The following is a 23,678-nucleotide window of genomic DNA, read 5'->3' on the forward strand; positions in this document are numbered from 1 at the left end:
TCCCTACTGCCTCTGATCTGGAGGACTCACTAAACAGAGAACATCCCTGGTCATCCCTACTGCCTCTGATCTGGAGGACTCACTAAACAGAGAATATCCCTGGTCATCCCTACTGCCTCTGATCTGGAGGACTCACTAAACAGAGAATATCCCTGGTCATCCCTACTGCCTCTGATCTGGAGGACTCAGTAAACAGAGAACATCCCTGGTCATCCCTACTGCCTCTGATCTGGAGGACTCACTAAACAGAGAAACTTCCTGGTCATCCCTACTGCCTCTGATCTGGAGGACTCAGTAAACAGAGAACATCCCTGGTCATCCCTACTGCCTCTGATCTGGAGGACTCAGTAAACAGAGAACATCCCTGGTCATCCCTACTGCCTCTGATCTGGAGGACTCACTAAACAGAGAACATCCCTGGTCATCCCTACTGCCTCTGATCTGGAGGACTCACTAAACAGAGAGTTTGTAATTGATGTCTTCGTGTTGGAGTGTGCCCCTGGCTATCTGTAATTGATGTCTTCGTGTTGGAGTATGCCCCTGGCTATCTGTAATTGATGTCTTCGTGTTGGAGTATGCCCCTGGCTATCTGTAATTGATGTCTTCGTGTTGGAGTATGCCTCTGGCTATCTGTAATTGATGTCTTCGTGTTGGAGTATGCCCCTGGCTATCTGTAATTGATGTCTTCGTGTTGGAGTATGCCCCTGGCTATCTGTAATTGATGTCTTCGTGTTGGAGTATGCCCCTGGCTATCTGTAATTGATGTCTTCGTGTTGGAGTATGCCCCTGGCTATCTGTAATTGATGTCTTCGTGTTGGAGTATGCCCCTGTCTATCTGTAATTGATGTCTTCGTGTTGGAGTATGCCCCTGGCTATCTGTAATTGATGTCTTCGTGTTGGAGTATGCCCCTGGCTATCTGTAATTGATGTCTTCGTGTTGGAGTATGCCTCTGGCTATCTGTAATTGATGTATTCGTGTTGGAGTATGCCCCTGGCTATCTGTAATTGATGTCTTCGTGTTGGAGTATGCCCCTGGCTATCTGTAATTGATGTCTTCGTGTTGGAGTATGCCCCTGGCTATCTGTAATTGATGTCTTAGTGTTGGAGTATGCCCCTGGCTATCTGTAATTGATGTCTTCGTGTTGGAGTATGCCCCTGGCTATCTGTAATTGATGTCTTCGTGTTGGAGTATGCCCCTGACTATCTGTAATTGATGTCTTCGTGTTGGAGTATGCCCCTGGCTATCTGTAATTGATGTCTTCGTGTTGGAGTATGCCCCTGGCTATCTGTAATTGATGTCTTCGTGTTGGAGTATGCCCCTGGCTATCTGTAATTGATGTCTTCGTCTTGGAGTATGCCTCTTGCTATCTGTAATTGATGTCTTCGTGTTGGAGTATGCCCCTGGCTATCTGTAATTGATGTCTTCGTGTTGGAGTATGCCTCTTGCTATCTGTAATTGATGTCTTCGTGTTGGAGTATGCCCCTGGCTATCTGTAATTGATGTCTTCGTCTTGGAGTATGCCTCTTGCTATCTGTAATTGATGTCTTCGTGTTGGAGTATGCCCCTGGCTATCTGTAATTGATGTCTTCGTGTTGGAGTATGCCTCTTGCTATCTGTAATTGATGTCTTCGTGTTGGAGTATGCCTCTTGCTATCTGTAATTGATGTCTTCGTGTTGGAGTATGCCCCTGGCTATCTGTAATTGATGTCTTCGTGTTGGAGTATGCCCCTGGCTATCTGTAATTGATGTCTTCGTGTTGGAGTATGCCCCTGGCTATCTGTAATTGATGTCTTCGTGTTGGAGTATGCCCCTGGCTATCTGTAATTGATGTCTTCGTGTTGGAGTATGCCCCTGGCTATCTGTAATTGATGTCTTCGTGTTGGAGTATGCCTCTTGCTATCTGTAATTGATGTCTTCGTGTTGGAGTATGCCCCTGGCTATCTGTAATGATGTCTTCGTGTTGGAGTATGCCCCTGGCTATCTGTAATTGATGTCTTCGTCTTGGAGTATGCCTCTTGCTATCTGTAATTGATGTCTTCGTGTTGGAGTATGCCCCTGGCTATCTGTAATTGATGTCTTCGTGTTGGAGTATGCCTCTTGCTATCTGTAATTGATGTCTTCGTGTTGGAGTATGCCTCTTGCTATCTGTAATTGATGTCTTCGTGTTGGAGTATGCCCCTGGCTATCTGTAATTGATGTCTTCGTGTTGGAGTATGCCCCTGGCTATCTGTAATTGATGTCTTCGTGTTGGAGTATGCCCCTGGCTATCTGTAATTGATGTCTTCGTGTTGGAGTATGCCCCTGGCTATCTGTAATTGATGTCTTCGTGTTGGAGTATGCCCCTGGCTATCTGTAATTGATGTCTTCGTGTTGGAGTATGCCCCTGGCTATCTGTAATTGATGTCTTCGTGTTGGAGTATGCCCCTGGCTATCTGTAATTGATGTCTTCGTGTTGGAGTATGCCCCTGGCTATCTGTAATTGATGTCTTCGTGTTGGAGTATGCCCCTGGCTATCCGTAAATAAAAAAATAGAAAAGGTGCCGTCTGATTTGCTTAATATCAGGGATTTTAAATGATTTATACTTTTACTTTGATACTTAGTATACGTAAAACCAAATACTTTTAGACTTTTACTCAAGTAGTGTTTTACTGGGTAATTTTCACTTTTACGTGAGTCATTTTCTATTAAGGTATCTTTACTTTTACTACAGAGCCCTGTGTGCCCTGGTCTAAAGTAGTGTACTATATATAGGGAATAGGGTTCTATAGGGCCCTGGTCTAAAGTAGTGCACTATATATAGGGAATAGGGTTCTATAGGGCCCTGGTCTAAAGTAGTGCACTATATATAGGGAATAGGGTTCTATAGGGCCCTGGTCTAAAGCAGTGCACTATATATAGGGAATAGGGTTCTATAGGGCCCTGGTCTACAGTAGTGCACTATATATAGGGAATAGGGTTCTATAGGGCCCTGGTCTAAAGTAGTGTACTATATATAGGGAATAGGGTTCTATAGGGCCCTGGTCTAAAGTAGTGCACTATATATAGGGAATAGGGTTCTATAGGGCCCTGGTCTAAAGTAGTGTACTATATATAGGGAATAGGGTTCTATAGGGCCCTGGTCTAAAGTAGTGTACTATATATAGGGAATAGGGTTCTATAGGGCCCTGGTCTAAAGTAGTGTACTATATATAGGGTTATATAGGGCCCTGGTCTAAAGTAGTGTACTATATATAGGGAATAGGGTTCTATATTGTCCTGGTTTAGAGTAGTGTACTATATATAGGGAATAGGGTTCTATAGGGCCCTGGTCTAAAGTAGTGTACTATATATAGGGAATAGGGTTCTATAGGGCCCTGGTCTAAAGTAGTGTACTATATATAGGGTTATATAGGGCCCTGGTCTAAAGTAGTGTACTATATATAGGGAATAGGGTTCTATATTGTCCTGGTTTAGAGTAGTGTACTATATATAGGGAATAGGGTTCTATAGGGCCCTGGTCTAAAGTAGTGTACTATATATAGGGTTATATAGGGCCCTGGTCTAAAGTAGTGTACTATATATAGGGAATAGGGTTCTATAGGGCCCTGGTCTAAAGTAGTGCACTATATAGGGAATAGGGCTCTGGTCTAAAGTAGTGCACTATATAGGGAATATGGTTCTATAGGGCACTGGACGACAGTAGTGCACTATATATAGGGAATAGGGTTCTATAGGGCCCTGGTTTAAAGTAGTGCAGTATATAGGGACTAGGGTTCTATAGGGCCCTGGTCTAAAGTAGTGCACTATGTAGGGAAAAGGGTTCTATAGGGCCCTGGCCTAAAGTAGTGCACTATGTAGGGACTAGGGTTCTATAGGGCCCTGGTCTAAAGTAGTGCACTATATAGGGACTAGGGTTCTATAGGGCCCTGGTCTACAGTAGTGCACTATATAGGGAATAGGGTTCTATAGGGCCCTGGTCTAAAGTAGTGCACTATGTAGGGACTAGGGTTCTATAGGGCCCTGGTCTACAGTAGTGCACTATATAGGGACTAGGGTTCTATAGGGCCCTGGTCTACAGTAGTGCACTATATAGGGAATATGGTTCTATAGGGCCCTGGACGACAGTAGTGCACTATATATAGGGAATAGGGTTCTATAGGGCCCTGGTTTAAAGTAGTGCAGTATATAGGTATATAGGGACTAGGGTTCTATAGGGCCCTGGTTTAAAGTAGTGCACTATATAGGGAATAGGGTTCTATAGGGCCCTGGTCTAAAGTAGTGCACTATATAGGGAATAGGGTTCTATAGGGCTCTGGTCTAAAGTAGTGCACTATATAGGGACTAGGGTTCTATAGGGCTCTGGTCTAAAGTAGTGCACTATATAGGGACTAGGGTTCTATAGGGCCCTGGCCTAAAGTAGTGCACTATGTAGGGACTAGGGTTCTATAGGGCCCTGGTCTAAAGTAGTGCACTATGTAGGGAAAAGGGTTCTATAGGGCCCTGGCCTAAAGTAGTGCACTATGTAGGGACTAGGGTTCTATAGGGCCCTGGTCTAAAGTAGTGCACTATATAGGGACTAGGGTTCTATAGGGCCCTGGTCTACAGTAGTGCACTATATAGGGAATAGGGTTCTATAGGGCCCTGGTCTAAAGTAGTGCACTATGTAGGGACTAGGGTTCTATAGGGCCCTGGTCTACAGTAGTGCACTATATAGGGACTAGGGTTCTATAGGGCCCTGGTCTACAGTAGTGCACTATGTAGGGAATAGGGTTCTATAGGGCCCTGGTCTAAAGTAGTGCACTATGTAGGGACTAGGGTTCTATAGGGCCCTGGTCTAAAGTAGTGCACTATATAGGGAATAGAGTTCTATAGGGCCCTGGTCTAAAGTAGTGCAATATATAGGGAATAGGGTTCTATAGGTCCCTAGTTTAAAGTAGTGCACTATATAGGGACTAGGGTTCTATAGGGCCCTGGTTTAAAGTAGTGCACTATATAGGGACTAGGGTTCTATAGGGCCCTGGTCTAAAGTAGTGCACTATATAGGGAATAGGGTTCTATAGTGCACTATATAGGGACTAGGGTGTCGTTTGGGGAGGCAGACTAAGTGTTCTGTCTCTTTCTGTTCCAGCTGCTGCAGGGGAAGTCCATCCCCAAGTTTGGAACGTTGGATCTGATCGAAACAGGAAGCGGCCATGGTGAGGGGCGTGGCTACAGCGGAGACTGTGATGACGAGGATGGGTGTGGCGGATCAGGGGGTGGAGAGGTCAAGAGGAAGGTCATGACGGTCTCTAAACGTAAGTCACCTTTGACTACTTCAGGTTTCAGCCTTGTTCATTTCACGGCAGCACGCTGTCACACAACTGAGTTACCTTCCTCTGTCTGTCACGCAACAACTGAGTTTCCTTCCTCTGTCTGTCACACAACAACTGAGTTTCCTTCCTCTGTCTGTCACACAACAACTGAGTTTCCTTCCTCTGTCTGTCACACAACAACTGAGTTTCCTTCCTCTGTCTGTCACACAACTGAGTTACCTTCCTCTGTCTGTCACACAACTGAGTTACCTTCTTCACGTCCTCTGTCTGTCACGCAACAACTGAGTTACCTTCCTCTGTCTGTCACGCAACAACTGAGTTACCTTCCTCACGTCCTCTGTCTGTCACACAACTGAGTTACCTTCCTCACGTCCTCTGTCTGTCACAACAACTGAGTTACCTTCCTCTGTCTGTCACGCAACAACTGAGTTTCCTTCCTCTGTCTGTCACACAACAACTGAGTTACCTTCCTCTGTCTGTCACACAACAACTGAGTTTCCTTCCTCTGTCTGTCACACAACAACTGAGTTTCCTTCCTCTGTCTGTCACACAACAACTGAGTTACCTTCCTCACGTCCTCTGTCTGTCACACAACTGAGTTACCTTCCTCTGTCACACAACAACTGAGTTACCTTCCTTTGTCTGTCACACAACAACTGAGTTACCTTCCTCACGTCCTCTGTCTGTCACACAACTGAGTTTCCTTCCTCACGTCCTCTGTCTGTCACAACAACAACTTAGTTTCCTTCCTCACTTCCTCTGTCTGTCACGCAACAACTGAGTTTCCTTCCTCACGTCCTCTGTCTGTCACAACAACAACTTAGTTTCCTTCCTCACGTCCTCTGTCTGTCACACAACTGAGTTTCCTTCCTCACGTCCTCTGTCTGTCACAACAACAACTTAGTTTCCTTCCTCACGTCCTCTGTCTGTCACACAACAACTGAGTTACCTTCCTCTGTCTGTCACGCAACAACTGAGTTTCCTTCCTCTGTCTGTCACACAACAACTGAGTTTCCTTCCTCTGTCTGTCACGCAACACTTGAGTTTCCTTCCTCTGTCTGTCACACAACAACTGAGTTACCTTCCTCTGTCTGTCACACAACAACTGAGTTACCTTCCTCTGTCTGTCACGCAACAACTGAGTTTCCTTCCTCTGTCTGTCACACAACAACTGATTTACCTTACTCTGTCTGTCACACAACAACTGATTTACCTTTCTCACGTCCTCTGTCTCTCTCTCTGGAAACATCTTAGTTTCCTTCCTCACGTCCTCTGTCTGTCTCTCTCTCTGGAAAAAATCTTAGTTTTCTTCCTCACGTCCTCTCTCTCTCTCTCTGGAAACATCTTAGTTTCCTTCCTCACGTCCTCTGTCTGTCTCTCTCTCTCTGGAAACATCTTAGTTACCTTCCTCACGTCCTCTGTCTGTCTCTCTCTCTCTGGAAACATCTTAGTTACAGTGCCTTGCGAAAGTATTCGGCCCCCTTGAACTGTGCGACCTTTTGCCACATTTCAGGCTTCAAACATAAAGATATAAAACTGTATTTTTTTGTGAAGAATCAACAACAAGTGGGACATAATCATGAAGTGGAGGGACATTTATTGGATATTTCAAACTTTTTTAACAAATCAAAAACTGAAAAATTGGGCGTGCAAAATTATTCAGCCCCCTTAAGTTAATACTTTGTAGCGCCACCTTTTGCTGCGATTACAGCTGTAAGTCGCTTGGGGTATGTCTCTATCAGTTTTGCACATCGAGAGACTGAAATGTTTTCCCATTCCTCCTTGCAAAACAGCTCGAGCTCAGTGAGGTTGGATGGAGAGCATTTGTGAACAGCAGTTTTCAGTTCTTTCCACAGATTCTCGATTGGATTCAGGTCTGGACTTTGACTTGGCCATTCTAACACCTGGATATGTTTATTTTTGAACCATTCCATTGTAGATTTTGCTTTATGTTTTGGATCATTGTCTTGTTGGAAGACAAATCTCCGTCCCAGTCTCAGGTCTTTTGCAGACTCCATCAGGTTTTCTTCCAGAATGGTCCTGTATTTGGCTCCATCCATCTTCCCATCAATTTTAACCATCTTCCCTGTCCCTGCTGAAGAAAAGAATATCCAATAAATGTCGTTCCACTTCATGATTGTGTCCCACTTGTTGTTGATTCTTCACAAAAAAATACAGTTTTATATCTTTATGTTTGAAGCCTGAAATGTGGCAAAAGGTCGCAAAGTTCAAGGGGGCCGAATACTTTCGCAAGGCACTGTACCTTCCTCACGTCCTCTGTCTCTCTCTCTGGAAACAACTTAGTTACCTTCCTCACGTCCTCTGTCTGTCTCTCTCTCTGGAAACATCTTAGTTTCCTTCCTCACGTCCTCTGTCTCTCTCTCTCTGGAAACATCTTAGTTTCCTTCCTCACGTCCTCTGTCTCTCTCTCTGGAAACATCTTAGTTTCCTTCCTCACGTCCTCTGTCTCTCTCTCTCTGGAAACATCTTAGTTTCCTTCCTCACGTCCTCTGTCTCTCTCTCTGGAAACATCTTAGTTTCCTTCCTCACGTCCTCTCTCTCTCTCTCTGGAAACATCTTAGTTACCTTCCTCACGTCCTCTGTCTCTCTCTCTGGAAACATCTTAGTTACCTTCCTCACGTCCTCTGTCTCTCTCTCTGGAAACATCTTAGTTACCTTCCTCACGTCCTCTGTCTCTCTCTCTGGAAACAACTTAGTTACCTTCCTCACGTCCTCTGTCTGGAAACATCTTAGTTTCCTTCCTCACGTCCTCTGTCTCTCTCTCTGGAAACATCTTAGTTTCCTTCCTCACGTCCTCTGTCTCTCTCTCTCTGGAAACATCTTAGTTTCCTTCCTCACGTCCTCTGTCTCTCTCTCTGGAAACATCTTAGTTACCTTCCTCACGTCCTCTGTCTCTCTCTCTGGAAACATCTTAGTTACCTTCCTCACGTCCTCTGTCTCTCTCTCTGGAAACATCTTAGTTTCCTTCCTCACGTCCTCTCTCTCTCTCTCTGGAAACATCTTAGTTTCCTTCCTCACGTCCTCTGTCTCTCTCTCTGGAAACAACTTAGTTACCTTCCTCACGTCCTCTGTCTCTCTCTCTGGAAACATCTTAGTTACCTTCCTCACGTCCTCTGTCTCTCTCTCTCTGGAAACATCTTAGTTACCTTCCTCACGTCCTCTGTCTGTCTCTGGAAACATCTTAGTTTCCTTCCTCACGTCCTCTGTCTGTCTCTGGAAACATCTTAGTTTCCTTCCTCACGTCCTCTGTCTCTCTCTCTGGAAACATCTTAGTTACCTTCCTCACGTCCTCTGTCTCTCTCTCTCTGGAAACAACTTAGTTACCTTCCTCACGTCCTCTGTCTCTCTCTCTGGAAACATCTTAGTTACCTTCCTCACGTCCTCTGTCTGTCTCTCTCTCTGGAAACATCTTAGTTTCCTTCCTCACGTCCTCTATCTCTCTCTCTGGAAACATCTTAGTTACCTTCCTCACGTCCTCTGTCTGTCTCTCTCTCTGGAAACATCTTAGTTTCCTTCCTCACGTCCTCTGTCTGTCTCTCTCTCTGGAAACATCTTAGTTTCCTTCCTCACGTCCTCTGTCTGTCTCTCTCTCTGGAAACATCTTAGTTTCCTTCCTCACGTCCTCTGTCTCTCTCTCTCTGGAAACATCTTAGTTTCCTTCCTCACGTCCTCTGTCGGTCTCTCTCTCTGGAAACATCTTAGTTACCTTCCTCACGTCCTCTGTCTCTCTCTCTCTGGAAACATCTTAGTTTCCTTCCTCACGTCCTCTGTCTCTCTCTGGAAACATCTTAGTTTCCTTCCTCACGTCCTCTGTCGGTCTCTCTCTCTGGAAACATCTTAGTTACCTTCCTCACGTCCTCTGTCTGTCTCTCTCTCTGGAAACATCTTAGTTACCTTCCTCACGTCCTCTGTCTCTCTCTGGAAACATCTTAGTTACCTTCCTCACGTCCTCTGTCTGTCTCTCTGGAAACATCTTAGTTTCCTTCCTCACGTCCTCTGTCTCTCTCTCTGGAAACATCTTAGTTACCTTCCTGACGTCCTCTGTCTGTCTCTCTGGAAACATCTTAGTTACCTTCCTCATGTCCTCTGTCTGTCTCTCTGGAAACATCTTAGTTTCCTTCCTCACGTCCTCTGTCTCTCTCTGGAAACATCTTAGTTACCTTCCTCACGTCCTCTGTCTGTCTCTCTGGAAACATCTTCGTTTCCTTCCTCACGTCCTCTGTCTCTCTCTCTGGAAACATCTTAGTTTCCTTCCTCACGTCCTCTGTCTGTCTCTCTGGAAACATCTTAGTTTCCTTCCTCACGTCCTCTGTCTCTCTCTCTGGAAACATCTTAGTTTCCTTCCTCACGTCCTCTGTCTGTCTCTCTGGAAACATCTTAGTTTCCTTCCTCACGTCCTCTGTCTGTCTCTCTGGAAACATCTTAGTTTCCTTCCTCACGTCCTCTGTCTCTCTCTCTCTGGAAACATCTTAGTTTCCTTCCTCACGTCCTCTGTCTGTCTCTCTGGAAACATCTTAGTTTCCTTCCTCACGTCCTCTGTCTGTCTCTCTGGAAACATCTTAGTTACCTTCCTCACGTCCTCTGTCTGTCTCTCTCTCTCTGGAAACATCTTAGTTACCTTCCTCACGTCCTCTGTCTGTCTCTCTGGAAACATCTTAGTTTCCTTCCTCACGTCCTCTGTCTCTCTCTCTGGAAACATCTTAGTTTCCTTCCTCACGTCCTCTGTCTGTCTCTCTCTCTGGAAACATCTTAGTTTCCTTCCTCACGTCCTCTGTCTGTCTCTCTCTCTGGAAACAACTTAGCCAGCTGCTCCACCAAAAGCAAAATACGGAACAATCTGAGGAGTGAGTTTAACCAACTCAGCTCGGTAACACCTGATCTCAGATCTGATTACAGAAGACTGTATAATAGCATAGGTCAACTTGGTAACATGTCTCAGCTGATCTCAGGTCAGATTACTGAAGACCGTATAATAGCATAGGTCAATTTAGTAACACGTCTCAGCTGATCTCAGGTCAGATTACTGAAGACCGTATAATAGCATAGGTCAACTTGGTAACACGTCTCAGCTGATCTCAGGTCAAATTACAGAAGACCTTATAATAGCACTGCTCTTGTAGCTGTAGAACGATCATCAAAGACGACGCAGGCTGAACGTGATTTAATGGGGATCACTGATGCAATGCAGAAGAAAGTCCTGTGTAAATGTCAGCTGCTTCCCCAGCGGTCCGTGGGACAATAATCTGTTTCTCTCTCAGGGAGTCTCCATATGTCAACATCCGTCCGTCCCTACGATCACACGCTTTGTCACACTTTGTCAACCTCCGTCCCAAATGGTATCCTATCCTACGTAGTGCCCTACTTTGACCAGGGCCCCGTTGGGGACGCAGCCTCTGTCACACTGAACAGACAGGGCTAGTGGCCTTCCTTCCTCTCTATCTGTCGTGGTTCACTGTATATCAGTCTGTCATGGTCCACTGTATATCTGTCTTGGTCCACTGTATATCAGTCTGTCATTGTCCACTGTATATCTGTCATGGTTCACTGTATATCTGTCTTGGTCCACTGTATATCAGTCTGACATGGTCCACTGTATATCAGTCTGTTTTGGTCCACTGTATATCTGTCTTGGTCCACTGTATATCAGTCTGTCATGGTTCACTGTATATCAGTCTGTTTTGGTCCACTGTATATCAGTCTGTCATGGTCCACTGTATATCAGTCTGTCATGGTCCACTGTATATCAGTCTGTCATGGTCCACTGTATATCTGTCATGGTTCACTGTATATCTGTCATGGTCCACTATATATCAGTCTGTCATGGTCCACTGTATATCAGTCTGTCATGGTCCACTGTATATCAGTCTGTCATGGTCCACTGTATATCTGTCATGGTTCACTGTATATCTGTCATGGTCCACTATATATCAGTCTGTCATGGTCCACTGTATATCAGTCTGTCATGGTCCACTGTATATCAGTCGTGGTCCACTGTATATCAGTCTGTCGTGGTCCACTGTATATCAGTCTGTCATGGTCCACTGTATATCTGTCATGGTTCACTGTATATCTGTCTTGGTCCACTGTATATCAGTCTGTCATGGTCCACTGTATATCAGTCTGTCATGGTCCACTGTATATCAGTCTGTCATGGTCCACTGTATATCAGTCTGTCATGGTTCACTATATATCTGTCATGGTCCACTGTATTTCTGTTATGGTCCACTGTATATCAGTCTGTCATGGTCCACTGTATATCAGTCTGTCATGGTCCACTGTATATCTGTCATGGTCCACTGTATATCAGTCTGTCATGGTCCACTGTTTATCTGTCATGGTCCACTGTATATCTGTCTTGGTCCACTGTATATCTGTCTTGGTCCACTGTATATCAGTCTGTCATGGTCCACTGTATATCAGTCTGTCATGGTCCACTGTATATCAGTCTGTAATGGTCCACTGTATATCAATCTGTCATGGTTCACTGTATATCAGTCTGTCATGGTCCACTGTATATCAGTCTGTTATGGTCCACTGTATATCAGTCTGTCATGGTTCACTATATATCTGTCTGTCATGGTCCACTGTATTTCTGTTATGGTCCACTGTATATCAGTCTGTCATGGTCCACTGTATATCAGTCTGTCATGGTTCACTGTATATCTGTCTGTCATGGTCCACTGTATATCTGTCATGGTCCACTGTATATCAGTCTGTCATGGTCCACTGTATATCAGTCTGTCATGGTTCACTGTATATCTGTCTGTCATGGTCCACTGTATATCTGTCATGGTCCACTGTATATCAGTCTGTCATGGTCCACTGTATATCTGTCTGTCATGGTCCACTGTATATCTGTCTGTCATGGTTCACTGTATATCTGTCTGTCATGGTCCACTGTATATCAGTCTGTCATGGTCCACTGTATATCTGTCATGGTTCACTGTATATCAGTCTGTCATGGTCCACTGTATATCTGTCATGGTTCACTGTATATCTGTCTTGGTTCATGTTTTCTGGTTCCTTTTAGTTAGGCCATGTTTCCTGGCTCCTATTGGTTAGGCCATGTTTCCTGGTTCCTATTGGTTAGGCCATGTTTCCTGGTTCTTATTGGTTAGGCCGTGTTTCCTGGTTCCTATTGTTTAGGCCGTGTTTCCTGGTTCCTTTTGGTTAGGCCGTGTTTCCTGGTTCCTATTGGTTAGGCCGTGTTTCCTGGTTCCTATTGGTTAGGCCGTGTTTCCTGGTTCCTATTAGTTAGGCCATGTTTCCTGGTTCCTATTAGTTAGGCCATGTTTCCTGGTTCCTATTGGTTAGATCATGTTTCCTGGTTCCTATTGGTTAGGCCGTGTTTCCTGGTTCCTATTGGTTAGGCCGTGTTTCCTGGTTCCTATTGGTTAGGCCGTGTTTCCTGGTTCCTATTGGTTAGGCCGTGTTTCCTGGTTCCTATTGGTTAGGCCATGTTTCCTGGTTCCTATTGGTTAGGCCGTGTTTCCTGGTTCCTATTAGTTAGGCCATGTTTCCTGGTTCCTATTAGTTAGGTCATGTTTCCTGGTTCCTATTGGTTAGGCCATGTTTCCTGGTTCCTATTGGTTAGGCCATGTTTCCTGGTTCCTATTAGTTAGGCCATGTTTCCTGGTTCCTATTAGTTAGGTCATGTTTCCTGGTTCCTATTGGTTAGGCCATGTTTCCTGGTTCCTATTGGTTAGGCCGTGTTTCCTGGTTCCTATTAGTTAGGCCATGTTTCCTGGTTCCTATTGGTTAGGCCATGTTTCCTGGTTCCTATTGGTTAGGCCATGTTTCCTGGTTCCTATTAGTTAGGTCATGTTTCCTGGTTCCTATTGGTTAGGCCGTCTCCAAGCATCATAATCATATACATAAATACACCTTTTGTGTTTTTCTCCGCTTTCTTCCTTAATCCTCCCAATCATGTCCTGATGCTATCAGATCAGAGTTAATAGGATGAGATTACCGTAGATTATAGATCACGTTGTTGGGGGAGATTAAGATATGGGTTTTTGACAACCTCCTAAGGGAATCCGATCCAATCAGCCCTCCTTTGGATCTGAAACAGGTTTTTAACAGGATTATGTTTGGATACAATTCAATGATATCTGCCCTGTGATTGTTGTGGTGATGGGATCACTTCCTCTGTGTAGGGTGGAATGGGGAGTCCTCTTGTTGTGGTGGTGGGGATCACTACCTCTGTGTAGGGTGGAATGGGGAGTCCTCTTGTTGTGGTGGTGGGATCACTACCTCTGTGTAGGGTGGAATGGGGAGTCCTCTTGTTGTGGTGATGGGATCACTTCCTCTGTGTAGGGTGGAATGGGGAGTCCTCTTGTTGTGGTGATGGGATCACTTCCTCTGTGTAGGGTGGAATGGGGAGTCCTCTTGTTGTGGTGATGGGATCACTACCTCTGTGTAGGGTGGAATGGGGAGTCCTCTTGTTGTGGTGATGGGATCACTACCTCTGTGTAGGGTGGAATGGGGAGTCCTCTTGTTGTGGTGGTGGGATCACTACCTCTGTGTAGGGTGGAATGGGGAGTCCTCTTGTTGTGGTGATGGGATCACTACCTCTGTGTAGGGTGGAATGGGGAGTCCTCTTGTTGTGGTGATGGGATCACTTCCTCTGTGTAGGGTGGAATGGGGAGTCCTCTTGTTGTGGTGATGGGATCACTTCCTCTGTGTAGGGTGGAATGGGGAGTCCTCTTGTTGTGGTGGTGGGATCACTACCTCTGTGTAGGGTGGAATGGGGAGTCCTCTTGTTGTGGTGATGGGATCACTACCTCTGTGTAGGGTGGAATGGGGAGTCCTCTTGTTGTGGTGATGGGATCACTTCCTCTGTGTAGGGTGGAATGGGGAGTCCTCTTGTTGTGGTGATGGGATCACTACCTCTGTGTAGGGTGGAATGGGGAGTCCTCTTGTTGTGGTGATGGGATCACTTCCTCTGTGTAGGGTGGAATGGGGAGTCCTCTTGTTGTGGTGATGGGATCACTTCCTCTGTGTAGGGTGGAATGGGGAGTCCTCTTGTTGTGGTGATGGGATCACTTCCTCTGTGTAGGGTGGAATGGGGAGTCCTCTTGTTGTACGGTGGGATCACTACCTCTGTGTAGGGTGAAATGGCGAGTCCTCTTGTTGTGGTGGTGGGATCACTTCCTCTGTGTAGGGTGGAATGGCGAGCCCTCTTGTTGTGGTGATGGGATCACTTCCTCTGTGTAGGGTGGAATGGGGAGTCCTCTTGTTGTGGTGATGGGATCACTACCTCTGTGTAGGGTGAAATGGCGAGCCCTCTTGTTGTACGGTGGGATCACTTCCTCTGTGTAGGGTGGAATGGCGAGCCCTCTTGTTGTGGTGGTGGGATCACTTCCTCTGTGTAGGGTGGAATGGGGAGTCCTCTTGTTGTGGTGATGGGATCACTACCTCTGTGTAGGGTGAAATGGCGAGCCCTCTTGTTGTACGGTGGGATCACTTCCTCTGTGTAGGGTGGAATGGCGAGCCCTCTTGTTGTGGTGGTGGGATCACTTCCTCTGTGTAGGGTGGAATGGGGAGTCCTCTTGTTGTGGTGATGGGATCACTACCTCTGTAGGGTGGAATGGGGAGTCCTCTTGTTGTACGGTGGGATCACTTCCTCTGTAGGGTGGAATGGCGAGCCCTCTTGTTGTGGTGATGGGATCACTACCTCTGTGTAGGGTGGAATGGGGAGTCCTCTTGTTGTGGTGATGGGATCACTTCCTCTGTGTAGGGTGGAATGGGGAGTCCTCTTGTTGTGGTGATGGGATCACTACCTCTGTGTAGGGTGGAATGGTGAGTCCTCTTGTTGTGGTGGTGGGATCACTTCCTCTGTGTAGGGTGGAATGGTGAGTCCTCTTGTTGTGGTGGTGGGATCACTTCCTCTGTGTAGGGTGGAATGGGGAGTCCTCTTGTTGTGGTGGTGGGATCACTTCCTCTGTGTAGGGTGGAATGGCGAGCCCTCTTGTTGTGGTGATGGGATCACTTCCTCTGTGTAGGGTGGAATGGTGAGTCCTCTTGTTGTGGTGATGGGATCACTACCTCTGTGTAGGGTGGAATGGGGAGCCCTCTTGTTGTGGTGATGGGATCACTTCCTCTGTGTAGGGTGGAATGGGGAGTCCTCTTGTTGTGGTGATGGGATCACTACCTCTGTGTAGGGTGGAATGGGGAGCCCTCTTGTTGTGGTGGTGGGATCACTTCCTCTGTGTAGGGTGGAATGGTGAGTCCTCTTGTTGTGGTGATGGGATCACTTCCTCTGTGTAGGGTGGAAAGAGAAGTCCTCTAGTTGTGGTGATGGGATCACTTCCTCTGTGTAGGGTGGAATGGTGAGTCCTCTTGTTGTGGTGGTGGGATCACTTCCTCTGTGTAGGGTGGAATGGGGAGTCCTCTTGTTGTGTGGTGATGGGATCACTACCTCTGTGTAGGGTGGAATGGCGAGTCCTCTTGTTGTGGTGATGGGATCACTTCCTCTGTGTAGGGTGGAATGGGGAGTCCTCTTGTTGTGGTGGTGGGATCACTACCTCTGTGTAGGGTGGAATGGGGAGTCCTCTTGTTGTGGTGATGGGATCACTACCTCTGTGTAGGGTGGAATGGGGAGTCCTCTTGTTGTGGTGATGGGATCACTTCCTCTGTGTAGGGTGGAATGGGGAGTCCTCTTGTTGTGGTGATGGGATCACTTCCTCTGTGTAGGGTGGAATGGGGAGTCCTCTTGTTGTGGTGATGGGATCACTTCCTCTGTGTAGGGTGGAATGGGGAGTCCTCTTGTTGTACGGTGGGATCACTACCTCTGTGTAGGGTGAAATGGCGAGTCCTCTTGTTGTGGTGGTGGGATCACTTCCTCTGTGTAGGGTGGAATGGCGAGCCCTCTTGTTGTGGTGATGGGATCACTTCCTCTGTGTAGGGTGGAATGGGGAGTCCTCTTGTTGTGGTGATGGGATCACTACCTCTGTGTAGGGTGAAATGGCGAGCCCTCTTGTTGTACGGTGGGATCACTTCCTCTGTGTAGGGTGGAATGGCGAGCCCTCTTGTTGTGGTGGTGGGATCACTTCCTCTGTGTAGGGTGGAATGGGGAGTCCTCTTGTTGTGGTGATGGGATCACTACCTCTGTGTAGGGTGAAATGGCGAGCCCTCTTGTTGTACGGTGGGATCACTTCCTCTGTGTAGGGTGGAATGGCGAGCCCTCTTGTTGTGGTGGTGGGATCACTTCCTCTGTGTAGGGTGGAATGGGGAGTCCTCTTGTTGTGGTGATGGGATCACTACCTCTGTAGGGTGGAATGGGGAGTCCTCTTGTTGTACGGTGGGATCACTTCCTCTGTAGGGTGGAATGGCGAGCCCTCTTGTTGTGGTGATGGGATCACTACCTCTGTGTAGGGTGGAATGGGGAGTCCTCTTGTTGTGGTGATGGGATCACTTCCTCTGTGTAGGGTGGAATGGGGAGTCCTCTTGTTGTGGTGATGGGATCACTACCTCTGTGTAGGGTGGAATGGTGAGTCCTCTTGTTGTGGTGGTGGGATCACTTCCTCTGTGTAGGGTGGAATGGTGAGTCCTCTTGTTGTGGTGGTGGGATCACTTCCTCTGTGTAGGGTGGAATGGGGATTCCTCTTGTTGTGGTGGTGGGATCACTTCCTCTGTGTAGGGTGGAATGGCGAGCCCTCTTGTTGTGGTGATGGGATCACTTCCTCTGTGTAGGGTGGAATGGTGAGTCCTCTTGTTGTGGTGATGGGATCACTACCTCTGTGTAGGGTGGAATGGGGAGCCCTCTTGTTGTGGTGATGGGATCACTTCCTCTGTGTAGGGTGGAATGGGGAGTCCTCTTGTTGTGGTGATGGGATCACTACCTCTGTGTAGGGTGGAATGGGGAGCCCTCTTGTTGTGGTGGTGGGATCACTTCCTCTGTGTAGGGTGGAATGGTGAGTCCTCTTGTTGTGGTGATGGGATCACTTCCTCTGTTTAGGGTGGAATGGTGAGTCCTCTTGTTGTGGTGATGGGATCACTTCCTCTGTGTAGGGTGGAAAGAGAAGTCCTCTAGTTGTGGTGATGGGATCACTTCCTCTGTGTAGGGTGGAATGGTGAGTCCTCTTGTTGTGGTGATGGGATCACTTCCTCTGTGTAGGGTGGAATGGGGAGTCCTCTTGTTGTGGTGATGGGATCACTACCTCTGTGTAGGGTGGAATGGCGAGTCCTCTTGTTGTGGTGATGGGATCACTACCTCTGTGTAGGGTGGAATGGGGAGTCCTCTTGGTGTGGCGGTGGGATCACTACCTCTGTGTAGGGTGGAATGGGGAGTCCTCTTGGTGTGGCGGTGGGATCACTACCTCTGTGTAGGGTGGAATGGGGAGTCCTCTTGGTGTGGCGGTGGGATCACTACCTCTGTGTAGGGTGGAATGGCGAGTCCTCTTGGTGTGGCGGTGGGATCACTACCTCTGTGTAGGGTGGAATGGCGAGTCCTCTTGTTGTGCGGTGGTGGGATCACTACCTCTGTGTAGGGTGGAATGGGGAGTCCTCTTGGTGTGCGGTGGTGGGATCACTTCCTCTGTGTAGGGTGGAATGGGGAGTCCTCTTGTTGTGGTGATGGGATCACTACCTCTGTGTAGGGTGGAATGGTGAGTCCTCTTGTTGTGGTGGTGGGATCCCTTCCTCTGTGTAGGGTGGAATGGGGAGCCCTCTTGTTGTGGTGATGGGATCACTTCCTCTGTGTAGGGTGGAATGGGGAGTCCTCTTGTTGTGTGGTGATGGGATCACTTCCTCTGTGTAGGGTGGAATGGGGAGTCCTCTTGTTGTGGTGATGGGATCACTTCCTCTGTGTAGGGTGGAATGGTGAGTCCTCTTGTTGTGGTGATGGGATCACTTCCTCTGTGTAGGGTGGAATGGGGAGTCCTCTTGTTGTGGTGGTGGGATCACTACCTCTGTGTAGGGTGGAATGGGGAGTCCTCTTGTTGTGTGGTGATGGGATCACTACCTCTGTGTAGGGTGGAATGGCGAGTCCTCTTGTTGTGGTGATGGGATCACTTCCTCTGTGTAGGGTGGAATGGGGAGTCCTCTTGTTGTGGTGATGGGATCACTACCTCTGTGTAGGGTGGAATGGTGAGTCCTCTTGTTGTGCGGTGGGATCACTTCCTCTGTGTAGGGTGGAATGGCGAGCCCTCTTGTTGTGCGGTGGTTGAGGAGGCAGTTTATCCCGTAACATTGAAAGGATTTGACAGTTTTATGAGTAAATACTGAGGTGATTGGTCAAGCCCTCACATAGTATGCAGGGAATTTTGCAGCATAAATCCTAGAGTCACTGCCTTTTCCCTATACAGGGCCAATAGGGTTCTGGTCCCAAAATAGTGGACAATGTAGGGAATAGGGTTCTATAGGGTTCTGGTCAAAAGCATTGCACTGTGTAGGGAATAGGGGGCAATTTGGGATGTAGCCTCTGTCTGTTTTGCACGTAAAATTATGTTCCATACGTTCTGTGTTGTGATGGGAAGCCATATGTTCTGTGTTGTGGTGGGAAGCCATACGTTCTGTGTTGTGATGGGAAGTCATATGTTCTGTGTTGTGGTGGGAAGTCATATGTTCTGTGTTGTGCTGGGAAGCCATATGTTCTGTGTTGTGATGGGAAGCCATATGTTCTGTGTTGTGATGGGAAGCCATATGTTCTGTGTTGTGCTGGGAAGCCGTACGTCCATACGTTCAGAGACGGGGTCTAAAATGAGTTTAGTAGCAGACACGGGTTCTAAAAGGAGTTTAGTAGCAGACACAGAGACGGGTTCTAAAAGGAGTTTAGTAGCAGACACAGAGACAGGTTCTTAAAGGAGTTTAGTAGCAGACACAGAGACAGGTTCTAAAAGGAGTTTAGTAGCAGACAGAGACAGGTTCTAAAAGGAGTTTAGTAGCAGACACAGAGACAGGTTCTAAAAGGAGTTTAGTAGCAGACACAGAGACGGGTTCTAAAAGGAGTTTAGTAGCAGACACAGAGACAGGTTCTAAAAGGAGTTTAGTAGCAGACACAGAGACAGGTTCTAAAAGGAGTTTAGTAGCAGACACAGAGACAGGTTCTAAAAGGAGTTTAGTAGCAGACACAGACGGGTTCTAAAAGGAGTTTAGTAGCAGACACAGAGACAGGTTCTAAAAGGAGTTTAGTAGCAGACACAGAGACAGGTTCTAAAAGGAGTTTAGTAGCAGACACAGAGACAGGTTCTAAAAGAGTTTAGTAGCAGAGACAGAGACGGGTTCTAAAATGAGTTTAGTTTTTGCTAGCAGGAAAGACATGGATTTCCTGCGAGGGGGGGAAGCAGAATGAGAGGAAGGAGGAGAGGAAGTGGAGGAGGGCCCCGTTAGCATCAAGTTCTTATTAATTAATAGTGTGTCTCAGGAGGAGGATATTATAGGATTTGATTCCCTGGGTGGCAGTCAGGAGGAGATTAAAGGATACGATTCCCTGGGTTGCAGTCAGGAGGGCCCCAGGCTGATGAAGGATAACGGGGAGATGTTCTCATGGACGCTTCTAAACTGACTGGATTGGACCTAGTTGCTGAAAGATGAGCCCCAGGCTGATGAAGGATAACGGGGAGATGTTCTCATGGACGCTTCTAAACTGGCTGGATTGGACCTAGTTGCTGGATTGGACCTAGTTGCTGAAAGATGTTGGACCGTAGATCTTTATATTGTGACATCACCCACAATAGAGGTAATCCTAGAGATCTATGTATACAGTCTACTAGAATCCAAGTTGAGGAAGATGGAGCCGACAGACATGGTAGTTCTATGTCTCGTACTTCTAGCTCCTAAGCAAGTCTTTGAAAGCCAAGTGAACAAACAGATCACCGACCATTTAGAATCCCACCGTACCTTCTCCGCTATGCAATCTGGTTTCCAAGCTGGTCACGGGTGCACCTCAGCCACGCTCAAGGTCCTAAACGCTATCATAACCGCCATAGATAAAAGACAGTACTGTGCAGCCGTCTTCATCGACCTGGCCAAGGCTTTCCACTCTGTCAATCATCATATTCTTATCTGCAGACTCAACAGTAGTTTCTCTAATGATTGCCTCCTGGTTCACCAACTACTTCTCCGACAGAGTTCAGTGTGTCAAATCGGAGGGCCTGTCGTCCGGGCCTCTGGCGGTCTCTATGGGGGTGCCACAGGGTTTAAGTCTCGGGTTGACTCTTTTCTCTGTAAACATCAATGATGTTGCTCTTGCTGCTGGTGATTATCTGGTCCACCTCTACCCAGACGACACCATTCTGTTTACTTCTGGCCCCTCCTTGGACACTGTGTTAACTAACCTCCAAACGAGCTTCCACTCCAAACAATACTCCTTCCGTGGCCTCCAACTGCTATTAAATTCTAGTAAAACTAAATGCATGCTCTTCAAACGATTGCTGCCTCCACCTGCCCGCCCGACTAGCATCACTACTCTGGACGGTTCTGACATAGAATATGTGGACAACTACAAAAACCTAGGTGTCTGGCTAGACTGTAAACTCTCCTTCCAGACTCACATAAAATATCTCCAATCCAAAGTTAAATCTAGAATCGGCTTCCTATTTCGCAACAAAGCATCCTTCACTCATGCTGCCAAACATACCCTCGTAAAACTGACTATCCTACCGATCCTCGACTTTGGCGAGGACATTTACAAAATAGCCTCCAACACTCTACTCAGCAAATTGGATGCAGTCTATCACAGTGCCAGCCGTTTTGTCACCAAAGCCCCATATACAACACACCACTGCGACCTGTATGCTCTCGTTGGCTGGTCCTCGCTACATATTCATCGCAACCTTATCTCAGCTCACTGATCCCCATAGCAACACCCACCCGTAGCACGCGCTCCAGCAGGTATATTTCCATGGTCATCCCCAAATCCAACACCTTCTTTGGCCACCTTTCCTTCCAGTTCTCTGCTGCCAATGACTGGAACGAATTGCAAATATCACTGAAGTTGGAGAATTATATCTCCCTCACTAACTTCAAGCATCGGCTGTCAGAGCAGCCTACCGATCGCTGCAGCTGTACACAGCCATCTGTAAATAGCCCATCTGTAAGCATCAGCTATCTGAGCATCTTACCAACCAATCTGTAAATATCCCATCCAACCAACTACCGACCTCATCCCCATATTGGTTTTGTTTTTCTGCTCTTTTGTACACCAGTATTTCTACTTGCACATCCTCATCTGCACGTATATCACTCCAGTGTAAATTGCTAATTTGTAATTACTTTGCCACTATTGGCCTATTTATTGCCTTACCTCCTTACTCCGTTTGCACACACTGTATACAGATTTTTCTATTGTGTTATTGACTATACATTTGTTTATCCCATGTGTAACTCTGTGTTGTTGTTTGTGTCGCACTGCTTTGCTTTATCTTTGCCAGGTCGCAGTTGTAAATGAGAACTTGTTCTCAACTAGTCTAGAGGTGATCTGGTCTACCTGGTTAAACAAAGGTGATCTGGTCTACCTGGTTAAACAAAGGTGATCTGGTCTGCCTGGTTAAATAAAGGTGATCTGGCCTACCTGGTTAAATAAAGGTAAAATAAATAATAATAATAAGTAAACTTGGCAGTAATTCTTTGGGAAGTTATTTCTTATTAGAACGTTTCTTTGTGTTATTACGTACAGCCGGAAGTGACTTTTGGATATCAGAGTGGAGGTAACTCACCAGCATTCAGAGTGGAGGTAACTCACCAGCATTCAGAGTGGAGGTAACTCACCAGCATTCAGAGTGGAGGTAACCCACCAGCATTCAGAGTGGAGGTAACTCACCAGCATTCAGAGTGGAGGTAACTCACCAGCATTCAGAGTGGAGGTAACTCACCAGCATTCAGAGTGGAGGTAACTCACCAGCATTCAGAGTGGAGGTAACTCACCAGCATTCAGAGTGGAGGTAACTCACCAGCATTCAGAGTGGAGGTAACTCACCAGCATTCAGAGTGGAGGTAACTCACCAGCATTCAGAGTGGAGGTAACTCACCAGCATTCAGAGTGGAGGTAACTCACCAGCATTCAGAGTGGAGGTAACTCACCAGCATTCAGAGTGGAGGTAACTCACCAGCATTCCGACCAGAGGTACAACTTTCCTGGATTGGATCCTTTGTTCGTACAGCTGAACTTATCCCAGAGGCTCCTCCAAGAAGACGCCGGTAGAAAAGAGGTATTCAGAGTGCACTTCTAGTCCGACTCAGGAGGTCTTCACACCGTCCACTGCTTCCGATTATATTACTCTCTGATGTTCAGATCCCTGCACCTTAGAGGCTGCTGCCCCATGAACAAAGACATGGAATCACTGGTCACTTTAATAATGTTTACATACTGCTCTACTCATCTCATATGTATATACTGTATCTTACTGTATTCTAGACGATGCCAAACCGACATTGCTCATCCTAATATTTACATATTTCTTCATCCGTTCTTTTACTTTTAGATTTGTGTATATTATGGGTGTTGTTGTGAATTGTTAGATATTACTGCACTGTTGCAGCTAGAAACACCACCATTTCTTTACACCCGCAATAACATCTGGTAAATATGGACCAATAACATCTGTTAAATATGGACCAATAACATCTGTTAAATATGGACCAATAACATCTGTTAAATATAGACCAATAACATCTGTTAAATATGGACCAATAACATCTGTTAAATATGGACCAATAACATCTGTTAAATATGGACCAATAACATCTGTTAAATATAGACCAATAACATCTGTTAAATATGGACCAATAACATCTGGTAAATATGGACCAATAACATCTGTTAAATATGGACCAATAACATCTGTTAAATATGGACCAATAACATCTGTTAAATATGGACCAATAACATCTGTTAAATATGGACCAATAACATCTGTTAAATATGGACCAATAACATCTGGTAAATATGGACCAATAACATCTGTTAAATATGGACCAATAACATCTGTTAAATATGGACCAATAACATCTGGTAAATATGGACCAATAACATCTGTTAAATATGGACCAATAACATCTGTTAAATATGGACCAATAACATCTGTTAAATATGGACCAATAACATCTGTTAAATATGGACCAATAACATCTGTTAAATATGGACCAATAACATCTGGTAAATATGTGAATGGACCAATAACATCTGTTAAATATGGACCAATAACATCTGTTAAATATGGACCAATAACATCTGGTAAATATGGACCAATAACATCTGGTAAATATGGACCAATAACATCTGTTAAATATGGACCAATAACATCTGGTAAATATGGACCAATAACATCTGGTAAATATGGACCAATAACATCTGTTAAATATGGACCAATAACATCTGTTAAATATGGACCAATAACATCTGGTAAATATGGACCAATAACAT

The 23,678-nt window shown here is 46.2% G+C and overlaps 1 protein-coding gene across 1 annotated transcript in view; it reads left to right on the forward strand.

The window, feature by feature from the left end:
- Positions 1-23,678, forward strand: part of LOC139413994 (glypican-5-like) — a 169,608-nt gene that overhangs the window by 61,392 nt on the left and 84,538 nt on the right. The window contains exon 4 of the mRNA XM_071161879.1: positions 5,110-5,275. Within this exon, the coding sequence (XP_071017980.1) occupies positions 5,110-5,275 (166 nt within the window). The remainder of the gene's footprint in view (positions 1-5,109; positions 5,276-23,678) is intronic.

This window comes from Oncorhynchus clarkii, chromosome 7, assembly GCF_045791955.1.
Source record: "Oncorhynchus clarkii lewisi isolate Uvic-CL-2024 chromosome 7, UVic_Ocla_1.0, whole genome shotgun sequence".
NCBI lineage: Eukaryota > Metazoa > Chordata > Actinopteri > Salmoniformes > Salmonidae > Oncorhynchus > Oncorhynchus clarkii.